The sequence below is a fragment of the Diceros bicornis genome, chromosome 7 (genome assembly GCF_020826845.1).
Source record: "Diceros bicornis minor isolate mBicDic1 chromosome 7, mDicBic1.mat.cur, whole genome shotgun sequence".
Classification (NCBI taxonomy): Eukaryota; Metazoa; Chordata; class Mammalia; order Perissodactyla; family Rhinocerotidae; genus Diceros; species Diceros bicornis.
The window spans coordinates 52,796,047-52,823,458 of NC_080746.1; the positions used below are offsets into that span (position 1 = coordinate 52,796,047).

The 27,412-nt window shown below is 44.2% G+C and overlaps 1 protein-coding gene across 1 annotated transcript in view; it reads left to right on the forward strand.

Annotated features, from left to right (window-relative positions):
* The window catches only part of TENM4 (teneurin transmembrane protein 4), a 397,674-nt gene that overhangs the window by 271,971 nt on the left and 98,291 nt on the right, over positions 1-27,412 (forward strand). Inside the window, 2 exon segments of the mRNA XM_058545514.1 lie at positions 6,830-7,015; positions 22,224-22,370. Of these exon segments, the coding sequence (XP_058401497.1) occupies positions 6,830-7,015; positions 22,224-22,370 (333 nt within the window).

Consider the following 27,412-nt stretch of genomic DNA (forward strand, 5'->3'; position numbering starts at 1 on the left):
AGATGGATGGGCTGATGGATGGGTGGATGGACAGATGGAGGATGAACAGACAGATAAACAGACAAACAAAAGGAAAAGTACTTAATATAGTAAGCATTGGGTTGGGGTGAGGAAGGAGATTCAGACTCCAATTTCAGAGATCCTACAGTCTAGCTGGGGTGATGATCTATTACATAATTAACAATCAGGGAAATATGGCAGGTTACGTCTGAGGTTTTGCCTAAACCTGATCCCACAATTCACAGACCAAAAACCTATGTTAACATGGTCACCTTTCATTCTAGCTGAGTACCTTTGAGCAAGTCACTTACTCTCTCCAAGCTGTTTCCTCAACTATGATACAGGAGTGAAAATATAACTGCAGGGCTGTTTTGAGGATTTCATGAGGTAATATTTGTGTGCCACCAACAACGATTCTCTGCTTTCTCCTTATTTTTGCCTCAAATGCTGACTACTGTTCCTTGCACTGTAAGTGCACCAGAATTTCAGAGAAATTCCCCAAGCTGTGCAGTAACTCAGATGAGCTAATGATGAAATGAAAAATCCTAGCAGGAATCATTTAAAATTATTTAACTTTCTATTAAAATGTCTTAAGGTCACTCTAAGAACCTCAGGTCCTAAGCAAAATAAAACAATTTTCCCTATTATGCCTTTTAGTGCTAAATACAGACTTATTAAAGGGCTTCCCAGGAGGTCACATGAGGCCTGGGCTCTGTTTCCACATCCCTGGAATTTTAAAAACAGCTTCACCTGCATTTGTTCCTTGTTCAGCAGGATCTTTGGATGGGGTCTCCTCTCTCCCAAACTCATGTCAGTTTTGAGCATCTTTCCAGGTCGAAGAAATTTTATGGGAAAATCGTATATAAGTCTCTCCCTTTAGGGGAAAGGCACAGCTTCCCCGACCAGCTATTTTAATGAACAAGATTGTAAAGTAAGTCCAGACAAATTAAAACGTAGCCGTGATAGGTCCCAGGCTCCATCCAGGCTCATACGGGGATTAACATTTAATGAGAGAAGCCTGGACAGCTTTTTCCCTTGTGTATACACTTTGGGGCACAGTTCATCAATAGCCAAACCTTGTATCTTTCTCTATTCTTTTCACCTCTTCCTGCTCCCAATCATAGAAGGAGAATGGGTGTGACATGGGTGTTGGCATGAAGGAAGATATGTGTGTGGTGTAAGGACTGAGACACTTTAAAATTACAGAGTTCTCAGTCGGAGAGTGGAGAAGATGAGTTTATAAGAGTGTTAGGCACAAAGGAGACTGAGCCCCTGTATAAATATATTTAACCAAATATATTTTGTACAATATGGTACTGAGGTAGCGTTGAGCCAATTGACATACGCTTCTTCGATAAAGCTTTTTTTTATTTGTCTGTTCTTTCAACAAATATTTGTTGAAAGCTCATGCTGTGCCAGGCCTGGCACCTGCTGCCAGGGAAGCAAGATGAATAAAAGCTAGAGCCTGCCATCAGGTGGGCTTCCAGTCTAGACAGCAGGTAGACATGTACACAGGTGAGGCAAGGCAGAGGTGGGGTGGAGAGGGAAGTGCTGTGGGTGAAGCTTTCCCTAGGAGAAGAGCTAAGGTGTTCTTGGGCCTGACCTGGTTCATCTCTAAGGTTCTGTACAGTTAGTTAAGAACTTTACAGGCTTGGAATGAGAACTTTAGGAGAATTGGGGATTTTCACCTGATTTCAGTAGGAAGCCAAGGCTATAAATACAAATGGCTTCTAACTGGGTTTTGATGGTCTTGGTTGATGGTGCCATGCCAGGTGACTAGAGAAAGAGCTTCATACCCAAATTTTGAGGTTGCTACTAGAAAAGCAAGTATTTTGCTCTTCAGGAAGATGCTCCTCTGCTAGGTGCCCAGGAGCTGTGCTGATACAGGACATCTTAGGTCCTCATTCAGCAGTTGTGTACATAACAGAGTTTACATAGAGCCTCTCACACATATCCTTTCCTTCAGTTATCACCACTCACCCTGTAGGGGACCATTATTACTCTCCCCATTTTTAGGGGTGAAGAAGTATGGCTCAGAGAGATTAAGTCATTCTCCCAAGGACTACACAGGGACCCAAAGAAATTAGGGAGTCAGAATCTGAACTCAAGTTTACCCTAAGGATTATGCACTCCATAGTACTTCAAAAGATTCTTTCCAGTCCCCGACCCTCCAGCATTTAGTCAGAGAGCTCCTATGTTAATCTTGTGAAAGCCAACTAGCATTTATCAAATGCTCACTTGTACCAGGTGTGTTGCCTAAGTCAGAACTCACATCTGATCTTCTGACTTCAGTCTAGTACACTTGCCACTACACTTTGTTTCCTTTCTTATGAGAATATGTGTGTGCACCGTTTATTATATCCTGACTGTGTGCCGGGCTTTATGCTGGAAGCTTCATTTCCATTCTTGTTAACTGGTTTGATTGACTGAGTATGTCTGCCATGCTAGAATTTAAACTCCTTGAGGTAGGGACATGTCTGTCGTAATCACCACTGGATCCCAGTGCCTGCTATAGGATTTGTGCATGGTGAGCACTCAAGAAATTAAACAAATGAGAGTAATTCCTACAACAACCCTCTACAGTAGTTGGTGTCATCCCCAGTTTACAAATGAGGAAACTTGAAACCTAGAAAGGAGCCATGGCCCAAATTTCACAAAGTAGCACTTACATTACGTAAAAGGCATATGAGCTGTCAAAGCGCATTCTTTACCATCAACCTATTTGGTTTCCACCAGCCACTCTGGGAAGTTACATCTGCTTTAATGTCAAAGCAGAATCAGAGAAGAAAAAGTAAAGCAGTTTCTTTTATTTCACAGACAAAACAAAATCAGGTATATAAAAAAGTAGCAATGGGGCCTACAACTTGAGGCCAAATGATAAAGGAGCATCTCAAGTTTCTGCTCCCATGATGAGTCGGTGGGTCTCTTCCACTCACGCAAAGAGAACATCTGCAGAGGAGAACCTGAACACTGACAGGTTGTGTTACCATCAGTTAGCACCCCATAAACATCAAGGTCACCCTGTTCAGGCCCCTTCCATTAAAACGTGTAAGAGCTCACAACCCAGCTTGTAAAGGGCTGATGGAGGGGTGCCCAGCCACCAGGCACCTTCAGCTTCATACCAGAGCACATCTAGTGTAAACTGGCAAGGAAAGGGAGCGTTTAGACGGACAGGGCTGCAGTCTCCAGATGAGAAAAGTGAGACAGAGTGTCTGGGAAACTCTGCGTAGGGGATCTCATTTTGCTTCATGTATATTCAGGGTCTAACTTGGATGTAACAAAGGAAAAGCAACAGGGCCGGGAAAGGGGCAGATCTGAGAGAACCAGGAGGTCCCTTCAAAGGAGAGCCTGCCTCTTTGCTATCAGTTTTCTTATCTGTATAATGTCTGTCTTGCAGCCTAGCTCTGAGGTTGTCAAAACAAGGAAAAAGTACCAGATGACACGTGACCTTGTAGAGTTCCCTTATGCTGTCTGGGTCTCAGCAGCCTCACCTCTAGGAGAGATAGTAGCCAGGTGTTCTCACAGCGTTGTTGTGATAGTTAGATGAGAAACTGTACATAAAGAGTACTTTGTAAACTGTAAAGCCTGATATAAATGTTAGTTATTAAGCCAAAAATGGCTTTCTCACACATTACCTCATTTGATCTAACGCTAAACCTGTGAGATTGGTGAAGTGGGAATTATTATACCTGTTTTACAAATGTGAAAAGCAAGGCTCAGTGAATTTCATAACTTGCAACTTGCAGATTACCCGGCCAATAAGTGGCAAAGCCAAGGGTAGACCCCAAATCTGTCTGATCCTGAGACTCATGGTTTTTTTTCATTGCACATAGGCAGAAAGGTCCAGAAGTGAGTAACAGCTGTAGATTATTTGAATAATCTTTGGAATGCCAATATCCGTTTGTGCTTTGTCTAGACTGTGATCTGGAGGGCAGATTATATCGTATTGACCTCTGTATTGCTAGCACCAGACACTGTCTCTGGCACATAGTAGGCATGCTGAAATATTATTGGAAGGAAAAAGGAATCCGTATGAATTTATCGATACCTACTATATATCAAGCACTAAGTACCCTCTGAAGTGGGTGCTATCATCATCCCCATTCTACAGAGGAAGAACTGATATTCGGAGCCACATCTGATTCCAAGTCTACACTCTTTCATCCACACTGCTCCCAGATTAATTCATAAAGGAATGAAGTACCTGTTAGCTAAGCCCTGAAGGCAGACCATCAAGCGCTGGGGAAAGCCTGCCTCTTCTGCTCTCGACCTCCATGAACTCCGTGTGCCCTGCTGCCTGAAAACACCTCGGCTCTGCCCCAGCAGCCTGTCCTTTTCCCAGCTCACGCCTCAGTGAATAGAAGTGCTGTGGGCTGTTTACTTTCACATCATAAACTGCGCCTGGAGAAAGTGCTGAGGGAACACAAACAAGTGCTGAGCTAATCTCCCCTCCCTCCCAGGGAGTCTCTCCAGGGAAAGTTCCAGCCTCCAGAGTCACGGGGGTCATTGCCCTTGCAGCACTGTGCAGAAGGGATGGAAATTTCAGGCAGGACTTAGGGGGCCTGGGGCCTGGAAATTGTCGTTCTTTGCTTGAGGAAAGTCCAAGACGTTGTCTGTGGGAGAAGAAGGAAAGGAAGCTTGCAGAACATCCTGAGAAAGCCCCGTTCCTGGAGGGCTGCTGGAGGTAGTGACACTGCTCCACAGCCCCCGCCTCGATTGGGAAGTTTTCACTAGAGATAAGCAGACAAATAGGCCTGGACTGCCTTTAGCCCGGCTGAGCAGGGTGGATGTGAATTGTTTTATATTCTCAGGCACCTATGGCCCCGGGCGCACACGCATTCATCCCTCATCCAACAAACTTAATTAAGAGTCTGTTCTTGCCGAGATCTGTGCTGGGTACCAGGTATAGAAGTGATCAGAAGAATTTGATCCTGGCTCAGGAGTCCCTAGTCTGACATGAGACAGACACGGAAACAGAAAATCACTCTACTGTGTAATATGGAAACGTGAGGAGCAGGAGAATCACCACGGGGTGAATCGCAAGGGACTTCTCAGAGGAGGAGCCACACTGGAGCTGAGCCTTGGGGGAGGCTGTGTAACATGGCAGGTGCTTAATATCTTAGACTCTCACAGTCTTAGAGCCAGAAGGGACCGTAGATGCCATCAGGGTCCCCCTGCCGTAGATGAGGAAACTGACTCCCAGAGAGGGGAGGTGACCTGCCCCAGGTCATACAGCAGATTAGTGGCTGAGCAGGCACGGACCTTACAACCCTGGTTCTTGGACTCCTGGTCTAAAACTCACTGTCCTAACAAACCTTTCTTGAGTTAGTGATCTTTGCCATACCCTTTTCTATCGTCCACTCCACTGAGTGCTCACCACAGCCCTGATGGTCAGCAGAGGTGCTGTGAGGCGGCATCATTACCACTCACATTCAACATATCAGCCAAGTCAAGGAACCTCCCCAAGGTCACACAGCTCAGAAGCTCCTGAGCCTGGCAGAGAACCCAGGACCCCCAGCTCCAGGTCAGGGCTCTTTCCACCAGCAGCCTCCCTCTTCTCTGGGCAACTGAGAAATCTGATGTGTTACTGCCTGTGGTACTTCTCTTTTCAGGTAGCGTACTTGGCAAGTTGTCTGGCATAGGAACACGCCATTAATGGTGACTCATTGTTACTGTTTTTTAATTCTCGAACATTTATCCCTTGCCTTGTAGATTGATGTGGAAGGTCTGAGCCTCTGAGATCTAATTTTCTTTTCTTTCCTTTTTCAAAAATAGCTAGACCATTAGTAGCTTCTAAACTAGGAGTACAGCTTGGAAGGGAGTGCTGGGCAAATGCAACTGCACATGGGTGCCAGTTAATTTAGTTTGAAAGAAATTAAAGGTGTTTGGATTTTCATTTGAAGACTGTTGGGCCATGAGGCACAGAATCAAGTCTGGGTCTCCATCACAGCCCTGGCAGAGAACATCAATGGCCACAGTGGCTCAGCCTCTTTCCTAAAAAGCAGTGGTGTTTCAGAGGCATCGCAGCCCCTGCTCGCATAACTGTGAAGCTATTGCTGGCCCCGAGCCCGAGGGGCTTGTGAATCAGGTCGTGTGTGTTTGCGCCGTCTCACAGATGAGCCTTTGTGAGGGGCTGGGCAGCTCCAGTCTGGCTGTGCAGTGCCCCCCACCTCCCCTGTTTACTTTGGATTGGAAAGGCCATTGAGAGGGAGCTTGGAGTTGGAGTGATGAAGCAGTGAGCGGGACAGAGCATACACTCAGCAAAAGCACAGAACCACCTCCCGAGTACACTCATGGGATGTGGGCGTCCAGCCTCCCTTTCACCCCACCTCAGTTACAGTCAAGGCTAGAATGAAATGCAGGCCCCAGAACCCTTCACGTGCCCCAGCCAGACCCACAAGCACGTCACTTGGCGGTCAGGGACTCATCCTCACTTTGTTTTCACACATAACCGATTTTTAATTAAATGTGACTTTTCCTCACATCTGTTCGGAAGGCTGGTCCCCTTTGGAAGTGGCAAGCACAAAAGGGGGACAGGCTGACAATAGGGAAAAGCAAACAGAGCAGAGCCCTTCAATCCATCCTGTTTGGGTGGGGAAATGGGCTCGGGGCAGGCTTCTGCCTGGAGAATTGTTCTTGTCCGAGGGTCGTTGTCCATGGAGATTAGCCTCCTGAGCCTCTGGAATCCCGACTGCTCACAGAAGCCAAGGTAGGTAGCCAAGTGTGACCCTTGTTCCCAACAATGACCTGCTCAATACTTGTTTTTTCTCTCTCCTCCCTCCCCTGCCCCTCCTGGCTCTGGTTTCCTCTGTCCTCCTCCTCCCCACAGAGATCTGTGCTGCTGACTGCGGTGGCCACGGCGTCTGCGTGGGGGGCACCTGCCGCTGCGAGGATGGCTGGACGGGGGCAGCCTGCGACCAGCGGGCCTGCCACCCGCGCTGTGCTGAGCATGGGACCTGCCGCGACGGCAAGTGCGAGTGCAGCCCCGGCTGGAATGGCGAGCACTGCACCATCGGTATGGCAGGCCCAGGCCCTTGGGGAACCTTCTCTGGGCTGCGTGGTACCTTCATCTATCGGGCACTTCAGGGCATGTGGGAACTGGGTGAAAAGTCCTTTCATCTGGCGACATTATGGTTGGCATTTCCTAGACATCAGTTGGACTTAAACTCACAATTGGGCATTTTTAACATTTTCCCTCCCAGTCTGCATTTCTCAGATTCCACTTAGCTGGTTAGCATGCCTTGCTGTTTAGCCCTTTCTGGGCCAAATGCAGTAAAGCTCTGTGTTAGGAGCTGGGGTTCAGGAATAAGGCAGATAACTCTAGCACTTAGCAGCTGTGGGCAAGTCCCAATGCCTCTCTGAGCCTCAGTTTCCTCACCTAGAAGACAGGGATAGTAATGCATGTAAGGAGCTTAGCACAGGCTGGCACATAGTAGGGTGCTCCATAAACATAGCCATTATTATCAAATCTATGATCTGGTTGGGAGGGCCTGGGCTTAGCTCTGAGCCCTCCATGCCCACTGGCCTCCTAGGCCAGAGCTCCCAAAGAGGCCTGGGGAAAGCTTCCCACAGGCCCCAGGCCACATCTGCATCCTGTTAGGCCTGGGATCCCTCCCGCCCAGGTCCTTAGCTTCTGTCCTGTCTGTATTTGTCTCCTTTCTCCTCTCCTGAGGGCTCCTAGCCTCCGTCCCCTGCTGAAGCAGCACTGTTGGCAGCTTTCAAAACAAGCCAATCACTCCATTCCCTTCTTTCTGCCTTTCCTGCTGCTTTTGTTGATTTTAAACACAGCCAGCCGTTTTGCTTGGTTTATTATCCTGGAACGAACACTCACCAAAAGCTCTTTATTGAATCCACTGGCTTGTATATGTGTGTTTTAACTTCTTCCCCTTCCATTTTTTTTAAAGGAAGGGTCTGTGATCAGATGGTGAGCACATGGCTTTAGAAGGCAGGATTCTGGGTGCCTCTCCAGCTCTGAAAGTCGCTTCTTGAGTCTTATAGAAACTGGGAGACAGGCCCCAAAGGTTTTGAAAGACAAAGGAATGTTGAGCAAACGGAGCTACCTGTTATCTCATGTTTTTTTTAAGCTTCATTCCTTTTGTTTTGTAGCCTGAAATTAGTTTATATTCATTGCCCCTGCCCCCACAACATCACTGTGTGTATAAATGGCTGTGGGACACCTTACACTTATTAATAATAAGGACTTCTAATTTTTGAGTATTTACAGCCTGCCAAGCACTGTGCTAAGGGCTTTAACTGCGATATTTCATACTCCCAATAACCACCCTATGCAGGCACATGTATTATTCCCTCCTTTTCAGAGACCTGAGGCTTAAAGTCACTTAACTTTTAAGTAGAGCAGGAATTTGAGGCTACGTTTTCTGAGCCTTGGTGCAGGGGCTCCTCACCAGCTGCCTGCTCTGTAGTCCTTGCAGGACAATGTGCAGGTTTCCTACAGAGGCATCCAGCATGGATCCTTCCCAGAGGCTGTGCGCTCCGAGTTCCACACCTAATATGCCCAGCCCACACTCTTAACAGAGCCACTCCATAGTGGATGGCAGCCCTCCCTGCTTTTCCATAGCAGAATGTGCCCCAGCATCTTACTGTGTGCGTCTGGGAGGCTTCTTTATGTCCCTGTCATCCTACCTTAACGATTGTCCTGGACACCTCTTAAAGAGAAGTGACCCTAGTCATCTGAGGGGCCCTCTGGTTTAAACTCTGCCTTCCCCTCACCTTCACTTTTCCGCGTGACTGAGGACAGACTGACCCTTCCACCTCCCAGCCCAGAAGAGGGGCCATCCCTATTAAAACCAAAATCAGATCCCAGAGAGAGTGCGTTCTGTTTTCTATCACTTGCTTACAGAGTCCTCAACTCACCTTACCAAGTTCCAAAAAGTTTATGGATATCAGACTTTTCTGAGATAAAAGCATCTCATCTGAGTCCAGTGACAAGGGAGCTAGGGAAATTCTCCCAAGTCCAGTCACGGATGATTCATGACAGGGCTTGTGGGCAGGCTGAGCTACGTCTAGTGCCTTGCGGATGTTTACCAGCTTGGCTTGAAGAATATCTCTTTTGTTTTGATGCCAAGAAGTCAAAGCCTCCCTCCCACCTCCCCTGCACACCCCATTGTCACTCTTTAAGAGCAAATTCTCCTTGGGATTGCAGATGTCTTTTCCCCTCCAGATAAGAAATACATCAAGGTAAATGCGCACAATTTGAGAGGGAAGTTGACAGTCTTAAATACCAGAAAAATGTCACAGGACATTGAAGAAGTAATGGACTGGTCATAGTGGCTCAGATGAAAGGACGTTGGCCTGGAATTCTGTTACCTTTCATTGTGTGCTGAGCATTTCCTTTGTCCCTGTCTAATCTCCCTGCATGGCAACTTGCTCTCTGTGGGTCTCTGCCTGTGGCCAGCTGCATCCCCACTGAGAAACCCAACACCCTACTACTGAAGGAACACTTCAGTAACCTTGTTGGGTATAAAGGAAGGGGCAGGGGATGCACATGAGGGAAACAATGGCGGTGCCTTTGTTTTCTTTCTGGAATAGAAATAAGAAGGAGAAACCCCTGTTCAATCTTTGATGGTAACAAGAAGCACTTCTTAGGTTTCTAGGGAACTTCACTCCCTGTGAGCATCATTTAGGAAAAGGAAAAACTGCTGATGTGAAAAGTTAGAAATTCAAAGTGTTAAATTTTCTCTTATCAGATTTCGTTATGATACAATAGGTCGTTAAAGTGCAGCTCGCTCAGATGCTGTAAGATAGTCATGTCCCACACCAGAGAAAAAGCTGGTAGGTATCCATGACGCTGATTCAGAGACCTCCATGCAGGGGAAGCAGAAGACAGGAGGGTCTGTTTATTTACACACTGCTGCCCTCCATAAACAGGAAAGAATGACTTGATTATATAACAGCTGGCATTGAAGCATAAGACAAGTCTGGGCTCCTTATGGTCAAGTCCCCAGCATAAGAAACTTTTTACCCCAGTGACCTTCCCCAGCGCAGACTATTGTAATAGGAATTAAATATCTCCTTTGGCAGGCTTCAGTCCACCTTTTCTTTTATGGAATCTACTTGATTTTTCCCAAAAGAGGTTGGTTTTCAGAATAAAAGGGAATCTGACAGTGACATCCTCTTTAATGACAGTATTTTTGTCAAAAAGCAAGAACATTTCACATTGAATCTTAATTCCTTATGTTAGGAATTATCTGTCTCTTTGCATCTTCAAGAAAGGTTTTTGGTGAGAGCACCGTGGGCAGACCACGTGGTTGCGGGGGGCTTCGGTTTCTCCCTCCGTAAATCACAGAATGGGGTGGCTGGAAGGGGCCTCCAGGGGTGACAGGATTTGGGCCTCCTCCTCCACTGCCCACGGAACTGCACACCCATCAGCCGGAAACTGAATTACCTGCTCCTAAAAATTTCTCACAAATAGAGAGATTTTTCCTTTTGATCTCACTTACTCATCACTACTACTCCTATTTGCCTATATGGAACCCAGTTTCCTAGTCCAGAAGTTAAGGTAAGATGGATTGATCTGGATCTGTTTCTCAAATATATAGTCAACACAGAGTCATCAAAAGCATAGTTTTGGATGTCTTTTCCAGGAATTTTATGGGTCTCTTAACTCTTGACCTTCAGTTTCTTTAGAGAAAACTGAAAATCGTAGTTAAATTTAAGAAGGTTTTAATTTTTTCCTATTTCTTTGAAAACACTGCTAACATTTTGGATCACTTGTATGATAGTTATTTTATTCACTTCAGTGCCCCTTGTCTACGAAGTCTCAAAACACATGTGGGAAATGCCAACTTCTGATTACATTTGTAAAATTCCAACCTTGACCCCAGAGCTGTGATTGTTCAAGATGCCAGATATACAGAATTATTTACTCGGCTTCAAGAGAGCTGTCCAATCATATAAATCTTGATTCTTAAACAAAATCCTCCTCTGGGAGTAAAGATCAAAATAATACTCTGATGATGCAATTATTAGAGTGAGCAAAACCAGACTTCACAATGAAGAGAAATTATAAAGAAAGGCCATAAAACCTTCTGGAGTTCTTTGTCCACTTTTGAATGGTAGCTCTCAGGTTTCTCTTTTGTAATCAAACAGCCTTTAACCGGGAGCTCACAAGTCACCCACGGGGCATCCGTGCCTGTGTGGTAACGCTATGCTTATCCCTCCTCAAAAACATTCTCTCATAACGAGACCTGTGACCCCACAGGACAAATGCTGACCCAGAGAGAGAAAGTGGACAGGGATCTACCCCAAGTTATCAGAGCAAAAACTGGGTTAGTTGTTGGTTCTGGGAGATTTCAGCCCAGATATGGTAGGGGTGAGAAACTGGAGGAAAGTTAGTGGGCTTTGTGAGTCCCTCTCAGCGTCGGTGCCATTGACCACTTACTCACTGATCCTTCATCCAAAGATAGAAGAGCATCAATGAATCCAAGACCTTAACAAGAACTTCTCTTTGATGGTGTCATCTATCTAAAAGAAGTTCATTTGATTATAACCACCCCAAGCATCATCTGCTGTAATGATCCTTGTTTAATCTGCCTAACTTGTACCAGTGATACAGCTATGAGACTCAACTGAGGCACCTGGCAAATAAGAATGAAATGCCGCTTGACATGTTCCCCACAACCTTTGATAGGGGGCCCATGAAGCTTCTTGGGATTATCCTAAGAGAACCTTTTGAAAGCTTCGGTTGGTACGGGCAAGTCAAGGAAAGAGTTTTCGTGTGGAGGTCATAGAAATGCTGAAGAGATCTAAGACTTCACAGACTAACCTCATGCCAAAGGCTCAGAGTCTGTATCATAAATAAATGTGTGCCACCACAATCTCTAGCTTCTTGCATAGTGACAGGAATATAGAAGGAGCATAAGAAACATTTGTGCAATGTTGAAAGAAGAAACATGGCCCAAGAGAAAGATGAATCTACTGCCATCGTCTTCATCCTGAAGTCCTGAAGAGAAAGATGTAGGAATTTTGTGGAGTCCTAAATCCACCGTTCATAATGTAAACTTATGGAGTTCACATCATCTTTTTTTAAAGTTGATACTTTAAAATCATGATGAATTTTTAAATGACAGTACTCAAGGGCATATGTGCCAAGATTTTCAAACAACGAAAGCAACAACAGTATGGACTTCTGCATATGCCTTTTATAAATAAATGGCATTGGACTTCAAAGACCCAGTTGTCACTTTCATTTTCAGTAGCCAGAGACAAGAAAGCTCTATTCCATTCCCAGAAAACTCTTAGACTTGGTAATGACTGGCTGTTATCTGCTTTTGGATTCACAGTGTGGCTTGATGTCACTGTGTAGGAAAGGAATCCCTTGATTTGTGGAGTCAGAATTTGAAGTTTTGATTATCCACTTTTGTCTCCTGAAACCCACAACATTGACTGCAAACTGAGTCTGCCTTGGTCACTTCCACTGGCTGCTATTCCTGCCTGTGGTCTGGAGAAATAGTAAGCATTTTTTAAATGTATTAAAAACATATTTACATTTAATAGAGATCTTTATTACTAAACAGTTCTTATAAATGAAATGGCATTGGAAGAGAGAGCGAGCTCTCTGAAATCAGCCCCTTGGCTTAGGGAGATTGGCCTATAGAGTAGATATAATCTTGACTCATCACCAGAGCCGTGATATCACCATTAAGACAATCTAAGGTTTTCTTGTCAGAGAACGCCCTTAAAATGGACGCTGCATGGTAGAATGGCCATTTGGATCCCAAAGATGGTATCTCATCCAGCCTAGTCATCTTGCCAACCCTGCAAAAGAAACCTAGGCTCACTCCATCTCTTCTGTAGCTAAGTTCAGAGTTATTATAAGAACGTATGATTATGACCCTCCACAAAACTCTGCAGATCTGAAAGCTAAGAATACCACCTGCGCCAGGAGATCCTAAGTGTCATTGCTCTCTGATGGCATATCCTGGGAGATGATGTCTAAGAAATTTTAGATCAGTTTGCAAAATTAGATGAATGAGCTTGACTAAGACAAAAATGACAGATGAACCAGTTATCAAGAAAGTCTTCCCCTTAGCTAGAGATGTTTCCTAGGCTGTTTTTCACGTGGGCTGACCCTGTTTTTCATTGTTTGGCATTCCAAAGCTTTGCTTATTCACTCCTGCTTAATAAGCCACTCTCCTTCCCTTTCCCTTCTTATATCCTGCTATCTCATGGACTCCATAGCATCTATAAGAATGAAGGAGTAGCAAGGCCCAGTTAAAATCTCCTTTTCCCAATTTTCCACTTGGCTTTGCAGCCACCAGTAGCGTATTTCGTCTTGAAACAGAGACCACATAGATACCTGAACTAAGAACATAGCCTCTCATCTACCAGTCTTTTGAGGCAAATATATACTGATGAACAGCAACAGCGTCTGTCCTATCCAGAGGATTGAAAAAATCAAATTTATATTTTTTTATGAAGACAGTAAGAATGTTCTTACAGTTTATAGAACCCTAGAGCTTCCAGATAAGGCCTCACCATTGCAGTCCATCCTATCATATAGACTTTTGATTCATGTGTGAAATTGAGCTAAGGATGGGGGCCAGCCTGGCAGAAAGCATCAGGCCCTTCAGGAGATTGCCATCTATCTGGCCTTTGTGGGAGCACATGTGGAGGAACTGTGGAAAGGGAGGTGAAGAGAAGTTCCTCAGATGGCTATAACTACAGCCTAGGTGGGGAAGACAAAATGGAATTACTGATTTATGCTAGGAATGAAGAGGTCTGCCTGATTTAAACACACAGCCAGGCACCCACATATGTGCTGAGTGAGATTTATTTCAGAGCAACCTTTGACACCCATCCTCACAATTAAGCAAAACTTTAGATTGCCAAATAATTCAGTGCTTGGACTCAACCCCTCCATTGGAAAACAAAGCATACATCATTCTATTTTTTGAGTTAATAAGCATTGAAAAGTGGTCAGGACCCCTCCATTGGAAAACAAAGCATACATCATTCTATTTTTTGAGTTAATAAGCATTGAAAAGTGGTCAGGTTTTCTTTTCTTTTTCTTGTTTTTCACAGTGACATCCATGACCTGCACCTCACATTCTGTATAAGATGCACAAAGGAGAGATGCATCTTACTTAGAATACCAAGCATTCCGCCTTCAAGTCTACGTGGGCACATGTGTCCATAGAAAATTCAAGAATGGCAAACAGATAATCTAGTGGTATATTTTACCAGAGACTCAACCCACTTCCATAATGCATATTAGAGATAATTCTAATTTTGCCTATTTCTAAATTCAAGTATCCTGGGAACACCTCTGTGCCGACAGGGTGTACTTTTTCTTATACAGCTGCTTCCCCTAAAGAGAAGTTGAATGCTGCTCTGGGTAGACAAAGGGGCAAGTTCTAGTTTTCCATAAGCTGACAGAGCAGGAGTGTGGCCACTTTTGCAGCTTCCCATCCTCCTTTTTCTCCTGTTTTCCTTATCCATATGTCTTCTTGTTTATGTGATCACATTTCCAAATGCCTGGATCACAGAATGAGTTGAAGTTCCTTTTGGCCTTTCCCGGAGAATGTGCTTGCTCTCCCTCCTTCTCTCTCGTGTTGTCCTGTCTTCGGGTTTATTTTCCCCACCATGGCAGGTCTGTCCCAAACATGAGGTGCATCTCCCTTTGTCTCATTAGAACCTGGCATGGTCATGTGGCAGGCAGTATTGCATTTACTCGATCCTACCTTAAATGTCCTGTCTTTTATTTCCCAAGCGCACTATCTGGATAGGGTAGTTAAAGGTATGGTCTTCCTTCCTCTATTTTCCAATTGTCTTTGTGTATGTGTTTGTGTTTGATCATAAAAGAAGAAATGTGTATATGAAAATGTATATACACCCCATAAGCATGGTGTCTAGATGCTGCCACATCCCCAGCTGTGTCATAGCATCCACTGCCCAAGGGGTAGGTTTTTGGTCACAAGGCAGTTGATATACCTGGAGTGTCATTCTTCCCCCTAGAGTGCTCAGTCTGTTTGTGACATTGCACTTGTGCTGTTGTCCTTCCCTCCACATACACACATACACCCCTCACCCTTTCTGCCCCATCTCATGTTACCCTGCCCATCCCTTATGGCCTCTGGTCCATCAGAATTAAGATGCTGGAAACCAGGGTGGGTGGCCTGAGAAAAGAAGAGACCCCAGAGCAAGCTAAGAAATCATAAGAACTACATTCTATTACTGTTGTGTTCATTCATCCAACAACCACATATGGAGCACCCACTAGTACTAGTACTGAGTACAAGATACTGTGCCAGGCTCTGGAGAAATGGGGGAAAACAGACCCCTGACCACAGGGAGTGGGTGGTCTGTTTGTTTGGGGTATTTTTTCCTTTTCAGGGAAGGCCTGACTTTGGTAAGTTTTATCTTTGAAGAGTGTTCCCGACAGGCAAAGTAATTCCTTCCATTTTAAACATTTACATGAATTAGATAGTCCCTGATCTTCCCAGCTGCCCTCATTGCTCTAAGAATAAGTCTCAGAATGATCAGATATGTGTGCTCCTAAACAACTCCAACCTCTGTGAGGAGAGATCCCATGCCATATTCATCTTTTTATCCTCAAGCCCTAACACAGCACCTGGCACAAAATATGTGCTCAGTGGTTAAGGACGCGTGCTCTGGAGTCAGACTGCCTGAGTTTGAATCCCAAGTTCAACACTTAATGAACTGGGTGACCTTGGGCAAGTTACTTAACCTACCTTTACTTCACAGTCTTCATAAAATGAGAATGATAACAGGACCAGCCTCCCAGGGTTGGCATGAGGATCAAGTGAAATAATGAAGGTAGAGTGCTTAGCACATGGGCAGGAATGATGCTCAATAAATGTTGGCTATGCTGTTTTATCATCATATTCTTATTCTCACCCCTAATTTGGAGAAGGACCTTATTAGCCAGACTAATTTTTTGAAATTGTAAAGAAGGAGGCTAAATTGGCTTTTAATAAGAGATAGCAACTGCTGTTTGAAAACTTATGCAAAGGGTTTTGGGGAAACATAAATGACTAAATGCTTTTCAACTGGGACATCTTTGCCAAATATACTAAAGGTGTTACTAGAGCCCGTTAGATGGATGCCTGGTGTTGAGAAGCAAGGCTCCTCACATTTCACATGCTAATCTTCCACTGAGAATAAAATCATTCCAGCAAGAGAGAGTAGGACATTTGAGCCTTTTTAAAATAGGCATTTACACATAATCATTATCAAATGAATCTTCAGGATGGATTAAATTTAATAAGGATACCATCTGTTTGGTGGAAGTTTTTCCTGCTATGTGAAGTTTTTCATATCCATGAGTCTTAAGCGAGTCCTGTGAAGTTTTTTTTAAGAGAGCAGAGATAATTATACCCATTTGATTGGAAAATGAAATTGAAGTTGAGGAAGATGAGTGGCTCATCCTGGGTCACACTTCGAGTAAGTGACAGAGCCAGGATTTGGATTTCCTGGCTTAATTCGTATTTCGAACATTCTACCTTCTATCACCATAAGTCGCCAGGAATGTCCCATAATTTCCAATATTCTTCCTCCAAAACACGTCTTCCAAAATGGCACCCTCACCAGGAAGTGACACATATTCTTTCTCAAACCACCTGTTCTGATCTTTAGTTCAGAAAACATCACCAGACCCTTAGTTGGATTAGGTCAACAAATCATAACTTGATTTAAAAGACAAATGCTTCTTGCCAAAATCCAGATCTGAACCAAGCCTCCATCTGGATGACTTTCTGGTATAATGGATACTAGTTCTAAAAACAGAATCCAAAGACCTGGACAATGCAAGCTCAGGACTTGTCAGAGTAGAGTATTTTGTACTTCAAAGGCAAGCCGGCTTTTGTTCTTTGCTTTCCAGTTGCATTGGTAGAGACGAAAGCAACAGCATTCACTCACCAAATGTGTTGAACTCCTCCTAAGTGCCAAGAAATATGGATACCACACAACAGAAGTGGTCCCTGCTCTCAGGTTGCCCACAGTCTAGCAGAGAAGACACTAATAATAAAACAAATAATTCCAACAAAGTGTGATGAGGGTTATGATAGGGAAGTGCCCAAGGGCCACTTAGCAAGAAGACCCCCCAAACTTAGGCAGAGCCTTATAGACCAACATCATGGACTTTAACATAATAATATGAGAAACCAACTGAATGTTTTTAAAAGCAGGATAATGAGTTGATGATATTTGTGATTTAGAAGGATCTACCTGGCCATATTGTTGAAAAAGAGTTGAGGGGGAACATCTGGGGACAAGGAAACCAATTGGGAGACCATTGCTGTCATCTAAGTAGAAGATGATAGTGACCTTGTCTAGGGAAGTAACTGTAGGGATGAAAAAGCATAAGAGGACCAAAAAGAGAAACATAAAGAAATGGGGCATTTTGATATATGATGGGTGTATTACATAGCTCCTTTGCCACTTACCTAAAAAATAAGTACCTTCAAGGATTCTGAAAGTCTTCTAGTCACACCTGATACTACCTTCAAGGGGGGCTTTTTCATAGGCTTAAGCAGAAGGTTAAGATAAAGCGGTCTCTTGTCATTTAAAGGGCATCATTTCTTTTGAGAAGCTTAGCCCTTCTCTAAACCTTAAAATTATATTATTTTGGCTCTAGCAAATGCCTGGTGTGAGTCCTTCCAGAGGGGATTGTTAATATCACTTGGGATCTCTGAATTATTGATGAGTTTCAGGGTTTGTGGAATTAATGAGCTTCGGTAGTGGGTAAGGATAGGCATATGGCTTTAAGAAAGTCACCAAGTCAGTTCTGAGAAGGCTTCCTCATACTGCCAATGGAGGTGTGATTATCCCAGAAGCAAATTTCTGGATAAGAGCAAACCTCATTCAAGCCACGGGTACTCAAAATCCCTATGAAACTCTGAAACTAATAGGACAGTGCATACCCTCAGGGTATAACTTGGTCCATTTGAAGAACCTGACTGTGGATTAAAGTGTTTCTGTGATTCACATGTAGAGCTTCCTCTCCCCAAGAACACCTGCTCCTTCAGGCAGTTTCAGAGCAGCACAGGATGTGTGCACTAGGCACCATGTGCGAAGAGGAGCTCACCAGAGCAGGAGTTCCCAAAGAGGGTTTTGTGGAATGGAATATTCCACCTTATTATAAATGGTTAAAGGGGGAAAAAAGAGTTCTGAGGTCAAACTGGAAAATGTTCTGATAATCAAATAAGCAGGTTTCTTTATTGTAAGACTTCTCAGAGCCTTTAATATATTAATATTCAGTGTGACTTTCTAGGATAGGAATAGAGGATGCCAAACTTATTTGACCACAGAAGCTTGTGTTTGAGGACCTCATAGAACTAGTATTCCACAAAATTCACTTTGAGAAGTATTGTTTGAAGTTATAAGACCCATTTAAATCCTTCTGGGAACAAAGTAGGGTATAGATAAATAGAACATAAAATTATTGAGGGCAGAGGACATATCTTATCTCCCAGAATTAACCCATGCCTGGCATCCAGTTGGTGCTAAGTAAAGTTTGTTGAAATTAAGAACAAAATCATCAAATTTGAAGTTGTTTTGACCGTCCCTATTGGGTCAGTTGTAGCGGAAGGACCTAACAGATCAACTCATCCAAACCTTCATTTTGTAGATGAGGAAATTGAGGCCAAAAGAGGAAAAATAACTTTCCCAAGTTCCCACAAGTCAGGCAGGAGGTACCAGAACCTAGGTCACCTGTCTCATTCATTGATTCATTTCAACAAATACATATTGAGCACCTGCTGTATGCAAGGCACTGGATTAGGTCCAAAGTTGCCTTTATGGAGTTTACGTTCTAATGGAGGCAGTAAGACATTAAACTAATGGCAAAATTAATAATTTAAGTATACTTGAGGCAGTTGCTCTAAAGGAGAAGGACAGAGTGCTAGGAAAGCATGAGATGGTGGACATGGGCTAGGGCTTGAGGCTCTGAACCCATCTCACTGCCTCCCACTGAACTGCATGTTCAGCCCCCATGACCATGTCACTGGGCTTGTCTCAGCTTTCTTTGGCAAGGTTTGTATTTATTAGGACCATAGCTTTTCACCCAAATTGTTGACACAACTTGGACTGGCAAAGGGTTATTTTCTGGTTTGTGAATTTCTTAGTGAAGTTATGCAACGTTAAAACAATTGAATCCAATAATAATAATAGCAGCTATCATTTATTAAATGCCTACTTGTGTTATCCATTGTGCTAAATAATTAATATACGTTACCTCATTAATCTTCTCAACAGCTTTTTGAATTAGGTATTACCTCCATTTTACAGATGAGAAAACTGAGGCTTAGAGAGTTAAATAATTTGCCAGTCATCACATGGATAGTAAGTAAAATGGTGGTGCTGGGATTTGAACTGAGATCTGTCCAATTCTAGTCCACATTCTATTACAACACATAGTTTTTATTAAAAATTTAGGATTAAATGTTGTGAAATTGGAACTGCCCTAGAAAATCAGGATCTGAACAATATAACAAAAAGTTATTTAGTTTATAAATAATATATGTAAAGTGTCTAGCACAGTGGTGAGCCATAGTAGACCTTCAGTATGTGACAACTGTCGTCATCACTGTCCTGAAGCATCTAAACCAGGGCGTGGCAAACTACAACACATAGAACAAATGTGGCTCATCACCTGTTTTTGTAAATAAAGTTTTATTGGAATACAGCCATGATCATTCATTTATAAATTGTGTGTGGCTACTTTCAAGCTACAATGGCAGAGTGGGTAATTGCAACGTAGACCATATGGCTTACAAGCCTAAAAAATTTATTATCTGGACCTTTACAGAAGAAGTTTACTGACTCTGATCTAGATAACTCATTTTCTGTTTTGCCTTTCTATGAGCCCTACCTGAAGTTATGGGCACAACTTATGATATTATATGCTCTCTACTCAAAATAGAAGGTGCAGGTAAGTAAAAGATTCAAATATTGTGTTCAAGCCGTATGTCAGGCTTTGTGCATCACACACACATTATCTTATTTAATCCTCCCAACAACCTCATTTTATAAGTAGACTGTGGCTCAAAGAAATTAAATAAAACATCTGGATCATACAGCCGCTGAGTGGCAGAGGCAGCCTTTGATCTGGCTCTCAAACTTGTGCTCTTACACAGGAGATGTTCTTTGCATCTTACAAGAGGCTACATCTTGGAGCAAGAGAAAGCAGTCTACTACCATTCTTACCCATTAGGCCCTACTTCCTCTAAGGCTGATTTCAAATACAGATGAGGTTTAATTGAAAGGAAGTCCCAGCCAATGGACAACAATGTAAATGGGACTAATCGGGGAAAGAGGGCATCTGTAATTGTTTCAATCAGGAGGGGTGGCTGATGTTGGCTACCAGGTCAGAAGGCCTGGGTGTTCACCTGCACTTCACAGCACTGCTCCTGCGCTTCAACAACTGCTTTCTCAGTCACTTTTGGGCTGTCCACGCTAGTGGCTTCCCACCTTTCCCAACAGGCTTCTGCTGTGCCAAGACCACATAGTCTACATTTGCTTCTAAACTTCTGGAGAAATCTCTCCTAGGCTTGGAGTAGGCACTCAATAAATGTTTCTTCCTTTGAATGGAAAACACGGTGGCCAGATTGATTGACAGGTTGCTGTGTTGAACATCTCAAATATAAATGAAGTTGTTCTTTTCTTTTACTTTTTAATAGCAGTCAACTATCAAAAGTCCTTGAAATACTAAAGTTTTAGATTCTAATTGATCAGCCATTTGGTGAGTGCCTACCTCGGCCTAGGTCTTATACTGGGCAGCTACATTCACATTTGTCCTATTTCAGAATAATGGGTCAATTCTCAGTTATTTCATAGCAGAAAATTCTGTCTGTAGCCATATTTGTAGCAGTTTGCTGCTCATGATAATAAAACAAATTAAGCTTTATAGACGACAGAGTGCTTTCACATCCGTGTGTTTCCCTGAGACTGAGCAGGGGCAGAGAGAAGACACAGAAGGCAGGCCCGTGAGTGGTGTTTTTTGATAGCCCCTCTGAGAAAGCGGTGGGCAGGTTTGTTAAAATGAGGGCTCGAATGGAAACCAGGTGGCAAAATAGAAGCCGAAGTGAACCATGTAACTTAACAGATTCTCAGACATAGATTTCTGCGCCACAAACTCAGAGAGAGGGGTTTAAAAAGGTGGTAGTGAAAAACCTGTAAATCCCTTGACTGGTAATAACAACTCCCCACCACATGATCATGGTCAAAGCAGAACCGAGGCAGAGTCTAAATATTGCCTGACCCTTCTGGATTAAATCATCCACAGCCTCTCAGACAGTTGGCCACGCCTGTGCTGGGTTCCCACCATATTTTGTACATCTCCCTTAGGGCATTGAGCAGTGAAATATTTTGCTTACACAGATCTATCTCCTTTGTTAGGCTACATGCTGCTCAAGAATAAGAACTAGGTCTTATTCATCTCCGTGCCTCCAGTGCCTGCCCAGAGAAGGTGCTTAGTAAATAACAGACGGGCAGACGGATGTACAGATGAACAAAATTAGGGAAGGGCAGCCTGCCCATGCCTGCATTTGCAACTGCAGACAACCTAGTTAGTTTCTCTCATGGCCATCATCAGGGCTTCTCTGGGTGCAGAGCCCTCTTCTTAGTGGCTGTAGATAAGATGGGAAGAAAAAGACCCAAGGACTTCCTCAAAGCGAAGACAGTTGTTTAGGAGAAAATAGGATAAAATAAATGAAAAGCCTAAGATCCAATACAGTTGACCTAGTAACAAGAGCTGGAAAAAGTTCAGCCCTTCAGAATGAGACCCAGAAGTGCTGCAGGGACATGAGGAGCAAACAGAGAGATGATTCCTTTTTTCCAAACAGCCACCATAGACAGGAAAAACACACAAGAGTGAACAGGGAGCAAGGATCAGGCAAAAACCTTCATTGGTCAGATCCTGACGGGCCTGCATCCACTGACTGGCTCTAGAATCCCAATCACTTATGAAAGAGGGGGTTTTAGATGCAGAAAGTGTGGGTTTCAGACCTATCTCTGCCACTTCCTGACTGTGCAGCCTTAAGGAGTCCTTCTACCTCTGCGTCTCAGTTGCCTTCTCGGGGAAGTGGCAGTTCCTAATGATACCGGCCTCCCTGGGTGCTGAGGGCATCAACATGCTGATGGATGTGAAAGCATTTTGTAAGTTGGCAGATGGAGTGTGAGTGTGTGTGACGGCAGTTGGCTGTGGACAAGCAGACCTCAATTCTGTGTGCTTTGCCTTGCAGAGGGTTGCCCTGGGTTGTGCAATGGCAACGGCAGATGTACCTTGGACCTGAATGGGTGGCACTGCGTCTGTCAGCTGGGCTGGAGAGGAGCTGGCTGTGACACGTCCATGGAAACCGCCTGTGGTGACAGCAAGGACAATGATGGAGGTAGGGCTCTGGCACCTATGGGCCCCATGCAGCTCCAGGGGGTTGGGAGGCAGAGGGGGGAGGGTGGGCATTACTGAGTCAACAGGCCGCCAACACACCAGCTGTCCAGTCAAGGAGGCCTGCAGGGTAGACATAAAGCCGCACATGTGCTCTAAGGAATGAGTGCATATCGCTTGTTGTTCCATTTGAATTGATTAAAATTAACTAATGTAAATAAAATTAATTACCATCCGACCGCAAATGCAGAGGAGAAGGCATATGGAAGAAAGAATTTTCTAACAATTCAATAGTGGAGTGAGTTGCCCAGCAAAGTTATGAGATCCCTGGAAATGGACAAGAAGAAGCCATCCAATTCTGCATCACAGAAAGTGGCGGAAAGGATGCTTCTCCAGGGAAGGGAGGTTACCTTTGGCCAAGGTCCCTTCTCTTCTGAATCTGGTGGTAACCCTCACCAAGCACACTGGGTACCACCTTTGCCCCCACACTCTCTGTCCCTGTGGGTTTGTAATACGGTTTGTAATTTGTCTTTGCTGTTGGATTTTTTTCAAGTGCTGGACAATCAAAACCCTAAGGAAGGGAGGCCTAGTTTTATGGAACATTTATTAGCTGAGAGTGAAGAGACCAGGGTTCTAATCCCAATTCTGTCTTGGACTCTCTATGTATCCTTAAGCAAGCTACTTGATGCCTCTGGGCCTCACGCTCTCTAGTTATAAAATGGGGCAGTTGGATCATGAGGACCATCGCAGTCCTTATATTATTCCCAGCATTAGCCTTCATCTTTCTGTTGCGTAAACTTGGATGAATACAACCATAATGTGCTCTACGTTTCCACTTGGAAGATGGGTTGATGGTTCCTGACTCTACCAATCTCAGGGGGTTATCAGGAGAATAAAAAGATAGAGATATGAAAAAAATTGAAACAGTTAACCTTCCTTTCTAACATGACCTAACAGTTGGCCTAGTCCAAATGTGTTTATGCCGCTCCCTCCTGTTTACACCAAGGGACTTTCTAGTATGCTGCACAGGGTAGGAAATCAACAGGCCAGAAACTCAATGTTGCAGCCTGTGGGGATTTTCAACTGAGACTGACTCTACAATCTCAAAGCAGCATGAGGATTCCAAGTCCACGTGTGTGCTATTGTGATTGCTCTTGTTCATTTGCCTTGAGTTGGCTCCAGCAACCTGGAAAAAGCTGTTTGAGACCACTGGTCTTTGTCTGAGCCAGCTTTCAGTCCTTCTCCCTGCTGCCTGCACCCAGGAAGCGGTCAGGCCTGTGCACTCAGGCCTGGGCTCAGGGAAGTAATTGTTAACAAGGAGCTGGGGTTGGGTCTTGGTAGCCAGGCAGAGTCCACGTTCTCTTCTGAGGATCTCATGGGCTTAAAATGTTCCTTAATCAATCGGAAACTTGGGAAGTTCATTAAGTCTTGTGATCCAGAAATATCCAGAGTTCCTATTATGGGGCCTACCCCTAGAGGAGGCACAGAGATGAATAAGTCCTGTCCCTGCACTCCAGAAACTCAAATGAGGGAGAAAGTTAAGTGCTGATGGAAGGTGATAAGTGCTGTTGTAGAGTTATATGTTGGTGGTTGTGGGAGTAGGAAAACAATTCATCAAGAAGGTGATACTTGAGTAGGTAGGTGTTCCCTGGAAGAAAAAGGGCTTTCCACTTAGAGAGATCATCATGGGCAAAAGCAGGGCAAAGCAGGGAGGGGTGCCAAGTATCCCTGTCTTCAGGCAAGAAAAAGTGCAGTAATATTGCTCTTCATAGGGAAGAGATGTCAGCCTAAATTATCCACATAACTTCCTCAGCATTCCCCTTCACTTTGCCTGTGTAGACGCAATTCCGATGACCAACAGTAAATTCATGTAATGGAAGAGAAGGAGAGAGGAGCCCCACCAGGAATTTATTTCCTTCTCAAAAATCCAGGTCGTGGCGAAAGTCTTCAAACAGCTGTTGAACATCTGGGCAGCAGAACAACTGAATGTCCTTGAGAAATGTGGGGAGAGGGTGCACTCCCCCCAACACACAGACAAGGTTATAAAACAAGTTTCATTTATTCACTCACATGAAACACAATACCAGTGTGTCCTCTGTTTACCATCCTTCAGAGTCAGGCCTCCCAGTGCTAGAACTCACTGGTGTTTACATGGGGTGTGGACACACAAGAGCCTGAAGCCCCACAGCTTTGGTGGGAGAGCTTCTTGTCGCAGGAAACAGGGCTGATCCAGACCTCCAGGGAATGGACCTCCTCCAGCTGCTCTTAGAGATGAGCCAGCAGGAACCAGAAAAGAACAATCAAAAAATCCCCAATTGTAGGAGAGTATACCTCTTACATTTATGGAGCATGTTATGGACTGAAATGAACTTTTACATCATTTTAGCACAGTATGTATATACAATAGCACCATAACCTGAATTCATTCACTCACTTGACAGATGTTAACTGTGTCTACTCTGTGTTGGTCCCTGTCCTGGGTTTTGGGGCTTCAGAGATGAATAAGACACAGTCCTGACCCTTATGAAGTGCGCAATCTGGAGGGAGGGAGAAACTGTGCAATTGCAATGCAGTGGGGTAATTGCTGTGATGGAGGAGCACTCACTCATTCAGCTGATATTATCGAATGCCTGGGTGCCCTGCTGGGAACGGTGCTATGGTCCCTGTCCCATGCACTTCCAGTCTAGCCAGGAAGACATCCCATGGGTCATCAAGATTAAGAAGACAGCTACCTGGGAGACCAGATTGTTGAGAGAGCTTGGCCTTGGGTTCTCAACCGTGAAATGAGGAAATGTCTCACCTCAGGGCCCTCTCAGTTTTCTGGGCTCTCCACCCATTGGGGGAGCCAAGGGGAAGGTACGGAGGGTCCCTGCTTTGCAGGGTAGCACAGATGAAACCGCCATAAGGGGTAGACTGTCCCCAAGTGCTGGAGGGGGCAAGGCTATTCTCACTGGCCTTTCTCTCACTCTGGGTCTTGGCCAAATGGGGACAGTTTCAGTGGAGGGAGAAACAGAGCAGGCTATTCAAGGCAACACAAGAGTGAGCCATGTTTAGCACTTGGCCGTTTTCAGTTCAGTCATGAACACATTTGTTGGGCTCCTGCTGTCTGCGGGGCACCATGCTCCTTTCTGAGGGGATATAAAGACCAAGAAACGTGGCCCAGTCTTTCTCTCTCAGGAAGCTCACAGTCATTTGGAAGAAACTGTTATCCAAACAACTAAATCTAATGGAGGCAGAATGAAATAAGTGCCTTTATTCCAGCCATGAAGTGGGACACAGCATAATCCCAGATAAATAAGTCAAGGTGGAGGGAAAAATTGTTAGAGTCTAGCTGAATGATGATTGTTCTTGGCTGATGTGACTCAGGGGCTTGGAAAAGGAATTAGCAGAGTTTAATATCGAGTAACAGGACTGGGAGAGACAGAGAACATCGACTTCAGCTCCCTCCTACTCCCCTGCATGTTACAGACAGGGAAACTGGAGCCCAGAAAGGGGATGTGACATCACACACGTCACGGTCACACAGAAAGTCGTTAACACGACCTGGACTAGAACCCAAGACTCTTGAGCCATTCCACGTGGCCTTGTGAACCTAGGGCACTCCACATCTCCTGGTGATTTATCCTCCTCCCAGAAATGTAGTGTGAGCCCTTACTTGAATTTAAATAGGCAACAACTGTACCACAAAGCCAACCAGAGGATGAGAATGATAACTTGTATGTCATTTTACAGTTTGCCCATCCCCCCACCAAGACTGAGAGGCATGTGCTATTATCATTCCCTTACTATTTCCTTATGGCAAGGAAACTGGGGCTTACTGAGCACAAGTGTTTTGCCCAGGTCAGACAGCTGGCGGGTGGCAGACACTACCACGGTCCATGAGATCTGGCCACATTGGAGCTTTTCAGTGTGCCCAGACCTCAGACTTGTGGCGCCATCGTAACCCAACTGTGACTCTTCAAGTTATCTGAGAACTGCTAGTTTCTCTTCTTTCCCAATTTGCTAGGCTTAAAGCAATCCTTTCCAAATTGAACTTGAATTTCAAGCTTCATTAAGAATGCTGTTGCAGTGTTTTTAAAGTATGAGGCAAAAAAAAAAGTTACATGATGTGGCTGAGTTGGGTTTAGCTTTATTGGTTTGTTTTTGTTTTCATTTATGGTTGTTGTCTAGATTTCAAAACAGGAAACAGATCCCGAATGTGACTCAGTGACTCCCAGTCTCCTGATCCTCTGTCAGGGCTGCCCAGTCCATCTGGCATGCCTCCACATTTCACCCAGAGCACTGGTTGGTGAGAGGGACCAGCAAGGCAGGCAGGCACTAAGGCCCTGACTCACCACTCAATGTGAATTCCTCTGTGTGCCCCACTTGATGAAGAAGATGTGCCCTATTCATATAGTACACTTTATGAAGTGCTGTCACATGCATCTTCTCATTTGTTGCACACTGACCCTCTTTTGGGGATGTTCATTTCATGCCCATTTCAGAGAAGGTGAAACTGTGGCCCCAAGATGCTAAGTGACTGTAAAATGAGAATAATAATGCCTACCTTCAGGGTTGCCATGAGGATTACAGGTGATGTATTTAAAGTGCCTGAGAGGCAACATAGCACAGTGATTAAAAGTACAGGATCTGTACCCAGATTGTCTGGATTCAAATCCTGGCTCTCCCATTGCTGGCTGCATGACCTTGAGTGAGTTATTCAACTTCTCTAAGCCTCAGTTCATCACCTGCAAATATCGGTTCTCTTTCTCCTACTCCTTTCCACCTGTAATCACAGAAGCATGATGTTTACTGTAAAATAAATATATATTTATATATAAATAATTATTTTTAAAAATTGGAATTCTGCTTTCTATGAAATTTTATACTCTACTTTTTTCACTTACAATTATAATGTATTTCTCCGTATAATAATGTATTTTGACCTTTTTTGTCTCTTGATTAAAATTTGTATTCCAAACTGATACATGCTCGTTGCTAGAAGGAAAAAAATTCCAATGTACATAAAGGAAAATAATAGCCGTTGTTAGGAGAGCATCCGTAAGT